Raw genomic sequence first — 18533 nt, forward strand, 5'->3', positions numbered from 1 at the left:
CTTAAATGAAAGCCTGTCAAAATGTGTCTGCTCTTTTCGTATTACATTAGTAAGACAAGGATGCAAACAGTTACTGTAAAATTTACTTGTGGTCAGAATCTGGGACAAATATGTATAAAAAAAGTACTCTGTGGTGTTTGCCGATGCTTGCTGTATGTTGTTTGCCGCAAGCTTGTGTCACTGCCATAATGGCGGATTACATAGGTACTCTTTTAAAATCACAGATCCTATGGATCCATCTGTGAAATTTATTGCTGGTCGGTGGTGAAAGTGTACTGTTGTTGCGTTGGTAGCCCTGGCTGTCATTACAAAATAAACGAAGGGACGAACTGGACCGCTTGTTCGCGTTTCTCGATAAAAAGACACTCCCTTTTCTGTTTTACTACAATTTTGGACCATCGGGATACAAATTGTTACATACAGACAGAAGTTATGGCATCCACAGTAAAAATATGAGAAAATAAACTGTATGCAAAGTTCTTGAAACGCAACTCATATCTAATCACAGGAGGTAAATATCCTAAACATCTCGGTGGTGGCTAATAGTTAAATCATTAATTGTTTTAGATAATAGTTTTGCATGAAATGATATCGCTTGGTATTTGAAAGAAAATTTATTGCATAAGTAAGTATATACTTTTATTATTGACTAGTATCCCTAAAACGGAAATGGTTAATTTAGTAACTAGTTGTTTACACCCATACAATCATTTATGTAGCAATAGTCAATTTCCGTTTGATAGTTGGTTAATTGTTCAGTGTTTAGTAATAAATGCATGATTCACTTGTTTCAGAATGTCTACCTTGTCAAGGTCTGTGCATATCAGTCAGCAGAAGCTGGCTGAAAAGCTTATCATACTCAACGATCGAGGTATCGGTATGTTGACTAGAATTTACAACATCAAAAAAGCATGCGGTGATGCCAAGTCGAAACCAGCATTTTTATCAGATAAAACCTTGGAGTCATCCATTAAACACATAGTAAGAAGGTTTCCTAACATTGACGTAAAAGGCCTGCAAGCAATCACCAACATAAGGAATGAGATCATCAAGTCACTGTCACTGTATTACTACACATTTGTGGACCTTTTGGACTTCAAAGACAATGTGTGTGAACTGTTGAACATTATGGATGCTTGTCAGGTAACTCTGGATTTGACCTTAAATTTTGAGCTTACTAAAAATTACCTGGACTTAGTAACAACATATGTCTCACTAATGATCTTACTTTCCCGAGTTGAAGACAGAAAAGCAGTGCTTGGCTTATTCAATGCAGCTCATGAGATGGTCCACAATCAAATTGATCCAAGTTTCCCTCGTTTGGGTCAAATAATAGTAGATTATGATGCACCTTTGAAAAAGTTGTCTGAAGAATTTGGTCCGCATCAAAAGCTGCTGTCGAGTGCTTTAAACTCATTATGGCATGTGTATCCAGCAAGAAATATGACCGCTGAACACTGGAGGTCAGAACAGAAGTTGAGTCTAGTTAGTAACCCTGCTCTGCTTTTAAAACCTTCAGAGACTAATACAATGTCATGCGAATATGTATCTCTCGAGTCACTCGAGAGATGGGTAATATTTGGTTTTGCCCTGTGTCATCAAATGTTGCAGCAGGACCATGCTAACAAGATGTGGGTCAGTGCACTAGAATCAGGGTGGGTGCTTGCACTTTTCCGAGATGAAGTTATCTACATTCATACATATATTCAGAGTTTTTTTGATGGTATCAAGGGATATGGAAAAAGGATTTCTGAAGTTAAGGATTGCTACCATCACTCAGTTCAAAAAGCAGGATATAAACATAGAGAAAGAAGAAAATTTTTAAGGACAGCTTTAAAGGAGTTGGGCTTGATTTTAACGGATCAACCTGGACTGCTGGGGCCTAAAGCATTATTAATATTTATAGGCCTGTGTTATGCTAGAGATGAAGTATTTTGGCTTTTACGTCATAATGACAACCCACCACAAAAAGTTAAAGGAAAATCCACTGAAGATTTGGTTGACCGTCAGCTGCCTGAACTACTCTTTCACATGGAAGAACTTAGAGCTCTTGTTCGCAAGTACAGTCAGGTCATGCAAAGATATTACGTGCAGTATTTGTCAGGCTTTGATGCAGTAGCCCTGAATTTAATGATACAGAATCTACAAGTGTGCCCTGAAGATGAGAGTATCATTCTGTCTTCTCTCTGTAACACTGCTGCTAATTTAAACGTCAAGCAAGTTGAAAGTAATGAAATCTTTGATTTCCGGGCATTCCGCTTAGACTGGTTTAGACTGCAAGCATACACATCTGTTGCAAAAACCCAACTAAACTTGGTTGATCAAAGAGAATTGGCACAATTTATTGATAAAATGGTATTTCATACTAAAATGGTGGATAACCTTGATGAAATAATGGTAGAAACATCAGATTTGTCTCTGTTCTGCTTTTACAGTAAAATATTTGAGAGTCAGTTTCACATGTGCTTAGAGTTTCCGGCCCAAAATCGTTATATTATCGCATTTCCACTTATTTGCAGTCACTTTCAAAACTGTACTCATGAACTCTGTCCAGAGGAAAGGCACCATATCAGGGAAAGGAGTCTTTCTGTTGTCAATATCTACTTGGATGAAATGGCAAAAGAGGCAAAGAACATAATTACAACAATTTGTGATGAACAATGTACAATGAGTGACAAACTACTTCCAAAGCACTGTGCACAGACAATCGCTCATCTGGCCAACAGAAAGAAAAAGGACAAAAGCAAAAAGAACCATGTAGAAATAGTGAAGCCTGGAGATGAAAGTTACAGGATAACTAGGGAAGAGTTGACCACTATGGACAAGCTCCATATGGCACTAACAGAGTTGTGTTATGCCATCAATTACTGTTCCACTGTAAATGTTTGGGAATACACATTTGCCCCTCGAGAATATTTGCATCAACATTTGGAGACTAGATTTTCTAAAGCATTAGTTGGAATGGTAATGTTCAATCAGGACACTAGTGAGATTGCTAAACCTTCAGAGTTGCTAGTCAGTGTGAGGGCATACATGAATGTGTTGCAAACGGTTGAGAACTATGTTCACATTGACATCACAAGAGTGTTCAACAATTGCCTGTTGCAGCAAACTCAAAACATGGACAGTCATGGCGAAAAATCCATAGCATCACTGTATACACAGTGGTATTCTGAAATCTTGCTTAGAAGAGTGAGTGCTGGAAATATTTGCTTTTCAATGAATCAAAAGGCTTTCGTAAGTCTGTCAGCTGAAGGTGCGATACCTTTTAATGCTGAAGAGTACTCTGATATTAACGAATTGAGAGCACTAGCTGAATTGATTGGGCCCTATGGTATGAAACTATTAAGTGAGACACTCATGTGGCACATTGCCAGTCAAGTCCAGGAGCTTAAAAAGTTAGTTGTACAGAATAAAGAAGTATTACAGATGCTTCGAACTAATTTTGACAAACCGGAAATAATGAGAGAACAGTTTAAAAGACTGCAGCATGTAGACAATGTATTGCAAAGGATGACTATAATTGGCGTAATATTGAGCTTTCGCCAAATAGCGCAAGAGTCTCTTCTGGACGTATTAGAACGGCGTATTCCGTTTTTGATAAGCTCCATTAAAGATTTTCAGCAACAGTTGCCTAGCGGTGACCCAATGCGTGTTATATCCGAGATGTGTTCAGCGGCCGGACTATCATGCAAAGTGGACCCCACTCTCGCTTCCGCCCTTCGTCAACATAAAGCGGAACTGGAGGAAGAGGAGCATCTCATTGTCTGTTTGCTTATGGTGTTTGTGGCCGTCTCTTTGCCCAGGCTGGCCCGCAGCGAGGGCTCGTTTTACAGACCGTCTTTGGAGGGCCACGCTAACAACATACATTGCATGGCACCTGCTATAAATCACATATTTGGCGCCTTGTTTACAATATGTGGTCAGAACGACATTGAGGATAGAATGAAAGAGTTTCTTGCACTAGCGTCTTCGTCGCTTTTGCGGCTCGGACAGGAGACAGAAAAAGAAGCTATCAGAAATCGCGAGTCTGTTTATTTACTTCTCGATTTAATAGTCCAGGAGTCGCCATTTCTAACCATGGACTTGTTAGAATCATGTTTTCCGTATGTTTTAATACGTAATGCGTACCATGAAGTGTATAAACAAGAACAGATGCTATTGCATTCTTAATTCCGTTTATTTAAAAGACATTGAATAATTATAGGAATTATCTAACAGTCTCGATGACAAATTCCATAGTATGAATACTAATAATATTATTTAGTGATAAGTTTCATAACCTGATGAAATTATAATAGGCTAGTTGACACTTTTTTTAAGTAGGTCTTAAATGGTTAATATTTGTCCAATTAGATCAAAAAAATTAACACTATATTTTTTTGCGCCCTAAAAACCGTAAAACTTTAATTTAAAAATATATTTTTCTTAGACAGGTGAAAACACTGTCGGCCATGTTTGGCCTATAGATTATCTGTGCTCTGACGTCATGCATTTGTAAACAACAGCATAACCTACCAAAGTTTAATAAACATGACTTCTATACTAGTTTACATGAAAAATATAGTAATTATCGTTATTGTATCATCCGAGAATGTAAAAACGCATCGATAAAGACCACAGGAAAGTTGTGGATTAGAGTGCCCAGTGAAATAAATATACGTAACACGCGAAGACTTGCTTAAAGGGATCCTATATCACTAACGACTGCAACCCAAATTTATTTTTGCAAAGATCACTTTGTTGTTAGTCTTTATTCAATTTATAAAGAGAAAACGATAATTTTTTACGTTTACTATGAGTTTTTAGAAATATGTAAAAACTAGCTTATGCTCGTGACTTCGCCCGCGTGGACTTCATAAATTTCAAACCCCCATTTAACCCACTCAGGGGTGGAATTTCAAAAAATCCTTTCCTAGTGGATACCTTCTCTTTACCTACAAAGAACACAGCCACCAAATTTCATGTATCTAAAACCAGCTGTTTAGATGTTTAGGCTGTGCATTGATATATAAGTTAGTCAGGACTTGAAATTTTATATATATGGATACTACGTTAGTCAATAGGGATGACATTTGTTTGTTTACATATTTAATGACGTCACATCATGGCTGACAGCGTTTTCTGAGTTTCAAATAAAAATAAAAACTGTATTTTTTAAAATTGGATTTATATATCCATCCTGCGTTTTTAATAATTGTTATTGATATATTTCGTTGTCTTAAGCAAAATACTATAATAAATAATCATTTATTGGACGAAATTAGATATGAGTCAAGTAGCCTATTATTTGGATGAAATAGTTTTGCATAGATGTCATTAATATTAATTGGGCTTTAATAAGACTGGATAAATATTCCTTTTTATTAAGTTTTATAAATGTAAACATTACTTTGGCTATTATATTATCTTTTACAAGTATTTATAAGGACCTATGCTAATTGTATTTAACCCTACCTAGTAATTTTTATACCTGCGCTAAAATCGTAGTTTAGTTGATAGTTTAAGTTACTAAGTAAATAGAAATTATTTAATTTTTGTAGTAAATTATATAAAAGTCTTATGTTTTGTTCGCAGCACTAGCTTTTAGCAGTTATAATAAGTTAATAATCCATACGAAAACACCCATACTGGAGGGCCAAGGCATACAAACCTATTAAAGAATGACTAGTGATTGCATTTAAAAAGTAGGTTACAGTAATCTGAGCAACTAAAACCACATCCACATAAAAGTATAGGTAGGTACCTACTAACAAAATATGACCTCATCACTGTATGATAATAGTTATTGTGATGGCACTAATCTCAAAAGTGCTGACCAGATTTGCTTCAAGTGAATCAACCTTTTGCGTTTCGGATATGTTATCCAAATATATTTCCTTCAACTTGTATATAACAAATATATTTCCTGCCCCTTGCATAAGCAACCAATATGAAGTCGGGGCATGTAAGCCAATTAGATAATGGGGCCGATTCTCTAGTACACAATCTCTAAACTAAACTAAATTAACAGGTCTAAATCTAATGCTATCCTTTTCCGCAAGCAACATTATGAAAGGGATAGCAATAGATTTAGACGTGCCATTTTAGTTTAGTTTAGAGATTGTGTACAATGGAATAAGCCACAATATCTAGGTATTCTAATGTAAATCATCAGATAAATAAATAATGTTTGATTTGAACCAATTATAATTTGGACTCATTATTTAAGTACCTATATATTTGTTAATATTTGCTGACAAAACATTATTTTCTTTGTTACTGTAATTAATTATTATTTTTTACGTTCTCGTCATATACTTAGTTTAAGCCTGAAACTCACAACATGCTACGGAAAGTGTTCGAAACGTGGCTCGTAAAAGTTGTAATACAAAAAACTGTATACGATATAGTTATACGTATAGCCGCGCTAGTGTGACGCTTCATACATTGTTTGTATTAAAGTAACCGGCAAACAACTTTAGCATGAAACGGCGTAGTGAAGGAAAAATTAACGCATCGCTAGAAACGAGGACCGACTGACCAACTAATCGCGTGGTTCGCGCGTTAGAAATTCCATCGCGCCTACCTACTTAACTAACCGATAGACGGCCACTGCTGGATATAAGGTCTTTTGTAAGGACTGCCACACACGGTCTTGCGTCGCCTGAATCCAGCAGCTTCCTGCGACTCGTTTGATGTCTATCCACCTAGTGTCTTCCAACGCTGCGCTTTACCGAGCGAGGTCGCCATTCTAGCACCTTGGGACCTCAACTTCTACCTGTTTTTCAAACTGTGTGCCCTTCCCATTGCCACTTCAGCTTCCAAAAAGACCACTACTGAAAATCTACTATGACGCATTACTCGTTGTTTTCCGGTCACTCTTCAACACTCGTATGCGCGCGTCTAGTGACGTGCAGTTTTCATTACGCCGCACTTCCGCCGAACGTTGTGTGTTCCAGCCTTTTAAGTTAATATTAATAAGTTTACTTATAATTTGTTAAACTTTCAGTCTTGTTATACTTATTCTTTTCTTCTGCGATTATAAAAACAGATGCAGATCTTTTAATGAACTTTCGCTCCATCTGTTTTGCTTAATTCTTCTAAGTGTAAAGCAAAGTCAAAGTATACGCTCTAAAGATCTCAGCGTTACGATTACCTTATTTGTATGTTGTATTGTTTGTGTTTAGTAAGCAAAATATAGTCTTTAGAATGAGTATAAAATTACGTTTTATCATTATCTCAAAAAATATGTCAATTGCCAGAAGGCCTAAAACGTTATTGGATTTATATACAAAACTTTTCTATGGGCATAGATAAGGCTCATGGCTGAGATCTATATACGGTAGTCAGTAGATACTTGTCTTAGCAGTTTTAACTCATTAGACAAGACATGTCTCTCACATACCTAAAGCCTAAATCCGTCTCGTTTTAATTTAAATCTGAACCAAGTACCTACGCTCTGTAGATGTCAGCTTTATAGAGCAAGAGCCCATGAAAGCCAGACCTATGTCACAGTATAAAGGTCCATACCATTTATGGATTATCCCGCTTCCATCTTATAGCGGTTACGCACTCATCCAATCCGAGTCCGTGAAAATATGGATATAAAAAACTCGTATATTGCTTACGCACTAATCCGATCTCTGATCCAAATCCAAGCTATTTAGTGGACATCATCATTGACATATCTACGTCATACGTCCGATTTGAATTCGAGAAATTCTTACGCATGACGTCGGTTACGCAGCCGTCCGATCCGAGTCCGTGAAAATACGTTCCGAAGTAGTCATAAAACATGGTAGCTTATGATATTTTTAAAATTTGCTAAATATTTTTATATCCGTATTTTCACGGATTCGGATCGTATGAGTGCGTGATCGCTCTGACGGAGAGAAATCGGATGACGGAAGTCGGATCTAGTGCGTAAGCTTTCATACAAATAGTTCTATGACTACTTCGGAACGTATTTTCACGGATTCGGATCGGATGAGTGCGTAACCGCCCTTAGACTGCCATCAGGTGCACTTAAGGGCTAGCATGTCATCGAATAAGTATACATATAACGCCTGGGTACAAATAATAGGTACCTATGTATGCGTAGACACAATATCCCTGGCACTGTAGACAAGAGGCCAACTGTAGCCATCTATGTTGGATGAACATCATGATTATTTAAGTACCTAATTAATAACGCTTACACTTTTGTAACTTGTATATAAGTATATGAATTATATAAACGCACTCCAAAATATCTCTTGTCTCTTTTATTTTATTAGGTTTCTTACTTACGCCTTACGTCGTTGAGCAATTTGCGCTGCGCTTTAAATCTTAAACGCCAGCCGGAAAGCTCCTTCAATATTTTTCTCCTGAAGAATTAAGCTAGTCTTTCCACGTTATAGAATTCCACAAAGATTTGCAATCTACTGATGAATTTAAATCATTCTTCTAAATAATACAATTACCTAATCATCATCACGACCAACCCATCGCCCCGTCTTCTCTAAGAATGAGAGTTTGGCCATAGTCTAGCACGCTGGCCGAGATAAATATACATATCTAGTACCTACCTATTATCCTTTTATTAAAGGAGGTAGGTAATTACATCCGGTAAAACAAAAGGCAATTCAATTTTTCTTGCATGAGGTTCGAATCTGCTTTATCTTTGCTCAGACTTTATAAGTAGTTCCGAGACTGACGAAAATCTGTCTCTCTGAGCAAAGACAAAGCACACTCTATAGCTCTCGGCTATAATTATTCTGCATTTCGGTATAATGATGGAGTTATTCCCGTTGAGTCACACCCCCGTGAGTAACATTGTGACACAAGGAGCCCAACAATTTCAAAACATTGAGTAACAGTGTTATTCAATGGGAATTTTTTGAAATTGTTGGCACCTTGTGTCACACCTGAGGAATTTAAATTCAATCACAGATTATCCGGTTTAATACTGTATGTAGTAATAGTAACAGGAATAAAAGTATGTAGGTTGCTTTGAAATAAAAGATAACATTCATGTAAAATTTATTGTATTTTTTGTTATTTTGAAATCACATGTTGTAACATTCATGTTTTTAATTAAAAATATTCACATTGTCATTTAAATATTCTATTGTAGGTAAACTAGCTTACATTTAGAAGACATAATGCCATTGATTACTACACGATGGTTACTTACCATCAAATAGACGATTGGTCGAGTCACGCTACAACGGAAACATTACCCTCGTGGTTTACATACAAATATACAATATTTATATTATAAATTACAAGAACTTGTGTATTGTTGAAGCCTCCACTTCACGTAGGCCCAACGTGTTTGGCGATCCGTTGATGTGTGCACCGAATCCGACATCAGTCGGCAATAACCAGCGCTGGCCACACAGGGCAAATGTACGGCAAATGGCCTTGTACACATTCGCCGAGCGCCTTGGGCCAAACGTATTGAAGGAGCATTACAATTTATTCATTTATTCATATTAAAATGGCATTCAACTATTACCTCAGTTTTACAATACATACAGTTGAGCAACTTTAGTGGAGGAGACTCTGCGAGCTTCGTTGAAAATTCTGACTGAGATCTATAGACTGTACTTAGATCTTTCTCAGATTTAAGCTGATATCTACAGAGCCTGCTCTGACTTTGCTCAGACTTTAGTTTCCTTTAAAATAAGACAGATTTATGTCAACGATATAACGCTGTCTCGTTTCAACAGTGTCTTAAGTCTGAGCAAAGTCAAAATCACCTTATAGATCTCAGCTTAGAGTTAAACTTAAAACGAGACAGAGTTATGACCGACATAGATCAGTCTCGTTTAACCCTAAATAAAGTCTGAGCAAGAATTGTGTCTGAGTTTCTAGTAATATGTATCTTGCCATGGTGTCCATGTGCCTACATTTAAAATCCTCGCCTACCTACAGTACGCGAGAGGTCGAGATGTCCGGTACGGGGTATGAGGCGGGGGGACGCCCTGCATACCCGCCCGTCACCCGCACTCGCCCGCACCGGGTTAGCGCGGGGGCTGTGCGAGTCTCGATTGCTATCTCGGCCTGTCGCGGACTAATTATACGTACGTCAGTGGCTTCGTAAGAGATAAGTGTTGCCTCACTGTAAAGAAATATTGTAATACTGTGGACGTCACTTAAATAGATTGACTCTTAACATTAATGTATAGAAATCATAAAAATACATCATGCTCTTTGGCTTGCACGACGAATGTTACACTATGAAATACATTTGAAAAATAATACTTAGAGATCAATTCAACGGAACTATACAACAGATTGAGTTTATGTTATGTATGCAATAGTGAGTGTTATTTCTGATATGCTACTCGTAAGTGGTACACCTCGCTAAATTATAAATCATACACTTACACTGGAATTCATAATGAATATAGGGGCTTCTTTAGGAGACCATTCAGACGACATATTGTGTCGATTTAAACGTAATGCATTGCATAAAGGTTAAGAATGGTCCCCTGAAGAAACCCCTATCTTGACTATGAATCTCAGTGTTATCATACACTTAATAAAGTACATTTGAGCCAAATAACCGCATCGAGCGGAATAAATTAGAAATGCAAATTTCATTACAATAATGTTGAGAAAAATTTTCAGTCTAGTAGTAACATTTGATCATTTGGCAATACTGTTCAAATTTCACATTACATTATCTACAAATTAAAGTAAACAATTATCGTTAAGTTGTCATAAGGAAGACTAATTAATATAAGCTTTCATTTTTATTTTTTAAATAAAATTGTAACTAATTAATTGTAATGCGACGAAAAACGTCGACGAGACAAACATTCATAATAATAAACTTTGAAGTTTTAAATGATATTGAGTGAAAACCTTACAAAAGTATTAGTCAACAATTTGAGCCCTCGGGTTTCTTTACATATTTCCAATCACTCATGAAATCACATTATATAAAACGACACAGGAAGTCGTAACAAAACTTGGAATACAAAATAGGTATAATGGCACCTCAACGTTCCGCTTACATTATTATAACTTTACATTAACATAACATTATATAAAAATTACAATTACGGAGATTCAGTAAAATAACGCAGCAACCTTACATTAGTCTAATATCGGTACGTTTATAGTAAGTATTTGCATGATATTTTTTTACATTGTAGCCTTTATATAAGTAGTTGTCATTTATATACAAAAATATACATAAATGTCGGATCCGAGCGTTACTGGTGGAACTTCGCGTCCTATTCTATTCATCTCGTATAAAAATAATGGCTAATTTGATAGAACACCATTCGGTTAGGCTCGCGGAACTTCCCTTGAGCTACTTGTGCTGAAACCCCTCCTCATTGCTGATTTTGAACTATGGAAGGTATTACTAAATCCAGTGCAAAGTATACCGTCGTCCCAGAGGGTTCGAAGTCAGGATAGATATTGTTTCTAGGTTACCTATTCACTGGCATGATAAAAAATGAGCATTCAGCTATTCCCATTAAGTTAAGCAGTGATTTTATGCCTCTTTGACCTGTACGATTGTACAGCACTGCCCCTGTACGGAGTATTATAACTCTATCAGTTAATGACACAAAGTTGATAGTTCACAAATCTAAATGGATCTAAAAACAAAGCTTTTCTTTATCTCAAAGAACCTTGACGCTATTTCTAGTCTTGCCAATTTAAGATCTATGAACAATAACGTTGACATCATCATCAAACTCTACAGGGCCGTAGCCAGAAACAAAGGAAAGTAAAAATCAAGATTATCCTTCAGAATTAAAGTATGTATACTTAAACAGTAAGTTGTCGCAATAGAAGTATTGCATTAACTCTATGACGTACTTTTAGAAATGTACTCGTATGTTCGATTATTCAGTAGGTAACTTTTCTTGTTTCTGGCTACGACCTGGTGTAATAACACAAGTATACTCACAACCATGGGCCAGTTTCGCACAGGCAGTATCAGTTATGTCTTGGAATGTCGTTATATAATAATTAATAATACCATTTGTGTGTCGTTATAGTAGCGGATATTATAATATTAATCTCTTCAGAAAGTAGGTACATATAGTATTTGTGACATGAAAGCTTCATGAGTAAGTATTATTTTGGCGGGGAGGATTGAAAATTAATATTCGAGTAAATAGACCATACCTAGTGCAATAGGTGCTTGAAACAAAGACATTAAAAATATAATAATTGTCTTTATCAAAATAGGCCTCTTACTGAAGGCAGTGGCGGAGGCGAACTAAATGTGAGGCGGAGGAGGCGGTTCGTCCCGGGCCTCGGGTTTTAGAAAAGCATCCAAATCTTGAGAAATCCTCCGTAGTCAATTATTAAAACATCAGGCCAAAATAATAGTTGGGGACTCGTAAGAATAGTTTGTGTACAAGGAAAAATTTCGCGCTCGCTTCACTCACGATATTTTTAAGTATCTGGTTGCTAATTTCCCGGTTACTTTTTTTATTCTCTATTTCGGATACCCCATTTCAAAAAACAAACAGAACAAACAAAAAGAACCATAAAAGAAATCTGGGGGCCTCATTCAGTAACACCGCCTCAGGCCTCCGACGGTCTTAGTTCGCCACTGACGGTAGGCATAAGTTACTATCCAGAAATTTATGGGTTTCTTTCTAAATCTGTCATAATGATCAAATAGAGGAGAAAGCAAGATGTTGAATATGGAACAAAAGTTTGGAAAGTTTTTATATGAGCAGAGCAATACGGAAACGGCGAATTGAATTCCGACGAATTGAGAACCTCCTCCTTTTTTTGAAGTCGGTTAAAAATGGCATAAACTTATCAGGTATTAATTCGGATTTCTGACACTGCAGATCCAATAGTTCCGTGTAGGTATGTCCTAAGTGCTAATGCTAAGATATTTTCAATACTAACAAATGATTAACTACCTATTTATAGATCACGATCTCACTTGGTGGTTCAGTGGTGACGTCATAATGGAATGGGTTAGCTGTGAAGAAATTAATGTTTCATCTATCATTATTCCATTACAAATATGCAATCGATGGTGTGTGTGAAACATACCAATGGAGTAGCTTCATTTTCACAGCTCATCTTGTATAGACATTACAACAACGTATAGTACGCGACAGGCGAACGGGAGGGAACGCCTCACTCACACACCCGCACAGCTTCCGCGCTAACCCGGTGCGAGCGAGCGAGGGCGAAGTGCGGGTGTGCGGGGCGGCCCCCGCCTCATACCCCTATTGCCATTTCAACCTGTCGCGGACTGTCAGCAGCTTTAAAGACTGCGTTGAGCCACAAGGTCACACTAGCACATTTTAGCACAAGGTGAAACACTTAGTTTTTCAAAAATGTTTTTGCGGAAAAAATAATTCAACAACTAGCAAATCAAATCTAAGAAGTCTGGTTCTCACGTATTATCTGGGAGTGACGAAACTCTGATCCTCAAGTCCTCAATAGCTCAAAGGTTAACGGTCGCCAGTTCGAACCCCACCCGTTGCACTATTGTCGTACCTACTCCTAGCACATGCTTTACGCTTAGTTGGAGGGGAATGGGGAATATTAGTCATGATAAACATGGCTCATCTTTTTTTAACTAGTCACTTGTGTGCCCTAACCCTTTTAATTTCAGAAAACGCTCAGCTCATCATCGCAAAAAGTTTTTTACGGTTCTACTTATGATATTGTGTGAATATTATAAGTAGAAGTCATAAGTCAGCACGAATTGTATTATGTATAACTGCGGACGTCACCAGAAACGGGAGTTACGACACTTTGAAGCGATCAGTTAACATTTCATACAACTAATGTTGACAGCGGCGATCGCTTGTCAATACGACAGTGTTGCATCATTGCATGAGATGACGGATTGCGACAGGTAGTTTACTATCAAAAACCTGATATAGCCGGGTTAGTTATAAACTGATTTATCAGAGTTCACAGCTTTCACGATCGCACAACAGTGCATGTTTTTCCGCTGGTGTCAAAAAAGAGGGTGATGCGCGTGAACTTTATACAATAACCGGGCCGGTCACAAATCAATCACGCTTCTTTATTCGAGTCCAAAAACTTCACAGTGGCACAATGTCCGTCGCTTACTTGTTCCGCTGGTCGGAGTCCTGGGGCGGGTGGTGCGCGACGGCGAGCGTGTCGGGCGAGTGCAGCGTGATGGTGGTCTGCGAGGCCACGGTGGAGCGCTCGGCGGGCGCGCGGCACACGTAGCCCAGCAGCAGCGGCACGCCCGGCGCCAGCGCCACCAGCTCCAGCTGCGCCTCCCCCGCACCCGCCACCGCGGCCGCCGCACCGTACTGTCAGACCTTCTGCGCGGGCCGCATCTCGTACGACTGCGGGTACGCGTTGGCGTACGGCTCTGCACGCCGCGCGCTCGGGCCCGCTGGTCCCGCTGGCGCAGACGCTATGGAATAACCGAGTTTAAGTGTCGACCACATTATTATCAGCAGAAAAAAATTCGGACGGCGCCAGAAGGCAAACCTAGGTAGGTTTTGTCCTAGATCCAGCAGACTGTCAGAATATTACTGGATCAAACGTATACGCTTGTGATGTCTGTAAAGTGAGAGGGACAGAAAGTTTTCTGACAAATAATTTCTGATAATAGGCATGCTGCTGGCCTAAAAACTAATTTATTTATTTATAGAAACATTTTTTTAGAATAGTTAGAGACGGTCCAGCAAAAATTGTTCACGTTACAAATCACGCTTGTGGCCTAATCTTAGGCCGCAATTGGCACTCCTCGGGCGTCAACCCTCCTCCTCTCTTGCTTGTGCTAAGTATTTTAGGAATCATGCGGGCAAGAAGCGTCTGAATGATAAAAAAACGCATCTCTATTGGGCGTTCCCGTAGCATAGTTTTTGTTTATTGGTAAACAACGAAACGGTAATAAGACTGAGATCTATAGAGCAAACTTTGTTTTAGCTCAGTCAGACAAATACACTGTTAAAACAAGATGGCGTTATATCGCTGACATAAATCGGTCCCGTTCTAATTAAAACCTAAGTCTTAGCAAAGTCAAAGTACGCTATTAAAATCTCAGCCTAAGAGTGTGGTGTTTTTGGCAAAACTCACCAAGGTCTCTCGCGGCGTACGCCAGCGGCGGCGCATACCCCTTGTGCTGGCGCGCGCGGCGGTGGCCGGGCCGCGGCGCACGCTGAGCGCTGCCCGCGCGCCGCGCCTCGCCCGCCGCGCCACGCATCCGCCGCAGCGTGTTCATCGGCCGACGGAGCGTCTCCGACAATCGCCTGACAAACAATTTTAATTTTTTTTTCAAACCGTTTTCAAATTGATACTATACTAAAAAACTGCAGAAAAACACGTATATGTGCACCCCCATAAAAGCTTTTTTTCGCCGGCGGCGGTCGCTTCGGTTTGAGGAACGTGACACAATATAGCAAGCGATAGCGTTCCGGCAGAAATCGATAAGGGTATGAACTGAACTGGCATACCCCTTCCAAGTTAATCTGCTTCTATCCTAGTCAACGTCGTCACTTTATCACATCGTGCATCGCCATCAGGACAATAAAGGTCTTGTCTAATCATCGAATAAACAAAATCACCTTACAAACTTTTACAAACCATTGCCCAATGAAATTTTGAAAACTGTAGAAAAAACTATATGTATCTCCATAAAAGCCTTACCTTGCAGGCGGTCTCTTCGGATTGGAGGAAGGCGTGTGAACAGCGCAGCACTTGACAAAGGCGCCCATACACACAATGAGGGCCACTCCACCGAGCAACACGGCCCACCACTGCTCTGTGACCCACGCCTGCACCGTCTGCAACGTCGCGCGGTTCAGCAGCAGATTCTTCAGCCTCACCAGTGGACCCTCGGCGTCCACTGCGCGGCATTTCAGGAACACGTCGCAGTAGCCCTGAAAATTATTGTCACCACATTACCAACCCATCGCCGTCTCACTACTGAGCATGGGTCTCCTGGCAGTGCCACACTGGTCAAGTGCGGATTGGCAAACTTCATACATCTTTAATAACATTATGAAGAACTCTTAAGTATACAGGTTTATAAAGAAACGCATACCGCCCAAAACTTAGAAATTCGTGCCCGAGATCGAACCGCGGACCCCTCGATTAGGCCGACGTCTTACTAGTAGCCATGGGTTTGCCACAGTCTACAATGCTCTTCGGTTGACCACAGCTATCACCCCATCACCCATCCTCATTTATTATGAACACTTATCCGACGCGAGACAGAAAGAACATTTCAAAGCAATATTACAGTAATTACTTGGAAGTTATCACAACGGAATCCAGGTCTCAAGCTGATGCCTCCAGCTGGCCGGCCCTCTTGATGTGCAAATTCTGCTGTTATCCAACATGACTCACGAGTCGGGATCTGTCTGACAGGACAACTGAGACAATGTTCTCAAGTTGACAGCCATCCCACTTTAGTGATGGCAAGGATATAATTCTAAACATGAATAAGCCCAACTCAATCCTGTACCTAATGAGAAAAGCATTCTTCAACATCACCAAAAAAAATCCTTTTTAAAAGTCTATAAGACTTATATTAGACCATTACTGGATTAATTTCAGGTCTGGAATCCATATTTAATTAAGGATGTAGAATTGTTGGAAAGGGTGCAGAGGCGAGCCACTAAGTTGCCTAGGGAACTGAAAAATCTCCCCTATGAACATAGACTTGAACTCAGCACCCTCAAAAGCAGGCGAGAAAGATGCGATCTAATTGAATTTAAAGTTAAACAAATTTAAAGTCAGATTTCAATGATTACCTGGAAGTTATCACAAGGGGATCCAGGTCTCAAACTGATGCCACCAGCTGGCAGGCCCACTTGGTGAGCGAACTCCGCAGTACTCCTACACGACTTAGGGTCGGGCCCTGTCTGGCAGGCCAATTGGCACAGTGCTCTTCGGTTCACAACCGCCGTGACTCCGTCGCCTATCTTAGTGGGTGACGAGGATAGGAAGCACTCTTTCATATTCCACGCGAGACAAATGGAACCACTGCATTCGCCTTTGATGCATAGCTGTGTGCCTGGAATTGAAATATGCAGATTAGTTATCTGTAAAGAGAGGCTTAAAGTAAAGACATTCGCATTTATAATAAGGGTACTGATATATTTATCAGAGGCATCAGATTTCCAAAACTAACTTGTAGAGATAGGCTTCTTTAGGATGAGAATGTTAAATCAAAACCCTTGCAAACTGAAAAAATTGTCATCTACATGGTCTTAGCTGGTAAAATCCGGGCCTTTGTAGGAAATTTTACGATTATATCATCCAAAAATTTACATGACATTAGTGCAAAGTTACGGGCATACAAATATATACACATGCGGATAGCAAGCGCAGTGTGAGACGAGCTCTAGTCCTTTGAACTGACGATTTTAAGGCGGTAGCGGGAAGTGGGTGGAGGAGGAAGGCGGAGGACCGTGTATGGTGGTGTGCTCTCGAGAAGGCATAGCCAGCAGTGGTCACAAATAAGCTAATTGATTAATACAAAAATATCAGCATCATCATCATAATCATGATCAACCCATCGCCGGCTCACTACAGAGCACGGGTCTCCTCTCAGAGTGAGAAGGGTTTTGGCCATAGTCTACCACGCTGGCCATGTGCGGATTGGCAGACTTCACACACCTTTGAGAACATTATGGAGAACTCTCAGGCATGCAGGTTTCCTCACGATGTTTTCCTTCACCGTTAAAGCAAGTGATATTTTAATTACTTAAAAACGCACATAACTCCGAAAAGTTAGAGGTGCGTGCCCGGGATCGAACCCCCGACCTCCGATTGGAAGGCGGACGTCCTAAGTCCTAACCACTAGGCTACCACAGCTTTACCACAGCCAGCAGCACAGGAAAATATCAGCATCTCACCATTATTGCACTTGGTGCGGTCGTTCATGGCTCGCGGGGAGGGGCACTCGGCGGAGCGGCCGGAGCAGAATGAGGCGTGGCTGCACTCTGTTGCCTCTCGGCACGTCTGGTTGGTCAATGCCGACACGAACTCGCACGTATTGGCGCTGCAGCACGGACCTTGCGACGGACTGAAAGAAGAATCATCAAATGCAATTCCTGTAACAGTGACACTTGAACAAAATACCCAACAATTTCTACTCATTCTACTTTGCACCTGGTCAAAAATCTTGTGCACGCTACTGTATACTAATCTGTAATGTATTAAATTTCTAGACAGTAGAGATACTCATATCTATAGTTATTTAGTAGGTACCTGCATTGCGTATGTGCTCTCCTTTGGCATCCTTTCGCTGAGCTGTTTCTCTCTACATCGTAGTTGCTCAGCTGTCTCGGGTAGCAGCAACGATCGTTACATTCCTTGTCGTTGTAACCTGCCATTTCAAATTTTACTTAATAAAAATATATTGAGAGGGCTTTGGTTTTAGATGCAATGGAAAAATTAAGATAAAATCAATCATTTACACTTAAATATGTATTTTAAACTATTAATGCGGTTTCAAATTACATATTTTTTGAAATTTTTGAGTAAAATTTTTTTTTTTTTAATTTATAGACGAGCAGTAGTATTTATTTATAGAATCGTGATTATGCAGCCTAAGATGGAGTGCGTTTGCC

At 39.5% G+C, this 18533-nt stretch overlaps 2 protein-coding genes across 2 annotated transcripts in view; one reads left to right on the top strand and one right to left on the bottom strand.

The window, feature by feature from the left end:
* The first annotated feature begins 327 nt into the window (after positions 1-327).
* On the top strand, positions 328-8233 carry Hem (Nck associated protein 1 Hem). Its single transcript, XM_034974086.2, has 2 exons — positions 328-511; positions 795-8233. The coding sequence occupies exon 2, from the start codon at positions 796-798 to the stop codon at positions 4171-4173; it is 3378 nt and encodes a 1125-aa protein (XP_034829977.1). The 5' UTR covers positions 328-511; position 795; the 3' UTR covers positions 4174-8233.
* A 758-nt stretch (positions 8234-8991) lies between these two features.
* kuz (zinc-dependent metalloprotease kuz) overlaps positions 8992-18533 on the bottom strand; it is a 68934-nt gene continuing 59392 nt past the window's right edge. The window contains exons 11-16 of the mRNA XM_034974184.2: positions 18172-18289; positions 17817-17986; positions 16710-16972; positions 15601-15833; positions 15031-15203; positions 8992-14362 (exon numbers count right to left, since the gene is read on the bottom strand). Coding sequence (XP_034830075.1) covers positions 14259-14362; positions 15031-15203; positions 15601-15833; positions 16710-16972; positions 17817-17986; positions 18172-18289 — 1061 coding nt within the window. The 3' untranslated portion in view covers positions 8992-14258. The remainder of the gene's footprint in view (positions 14363-15030; positions 15204-15600; positions 15834-16709; positions 16973-17816; positions 17987-18171; positions 18290-18533) is intronic.

The sequence above is a fragment of the Maniola hyperantus genome, chromosome 12 (genome assembly GCF_902806685.2).
Source record: "Maniola hyperantus chromosome 12, iAphHyp1.2, whole genome shotgun sequence".
In the NCBI taxonomy this organism is placed as follows: Eukaryota; Metazoa; Arthropoda; class Insecta; order Lepidoptera; family Nymphalidae; genus Maniola; species Maniola hyperantus.

What these genes read in the sequence shown, in the direction of transcription:
- Hem (XM_034974086.2), top strand. Translation starts at nt 796, where the DNA reads ATGTCTACCTTGTCAAGGTCTGTGCATATCAGTCAGCAGAAGCTGGCT.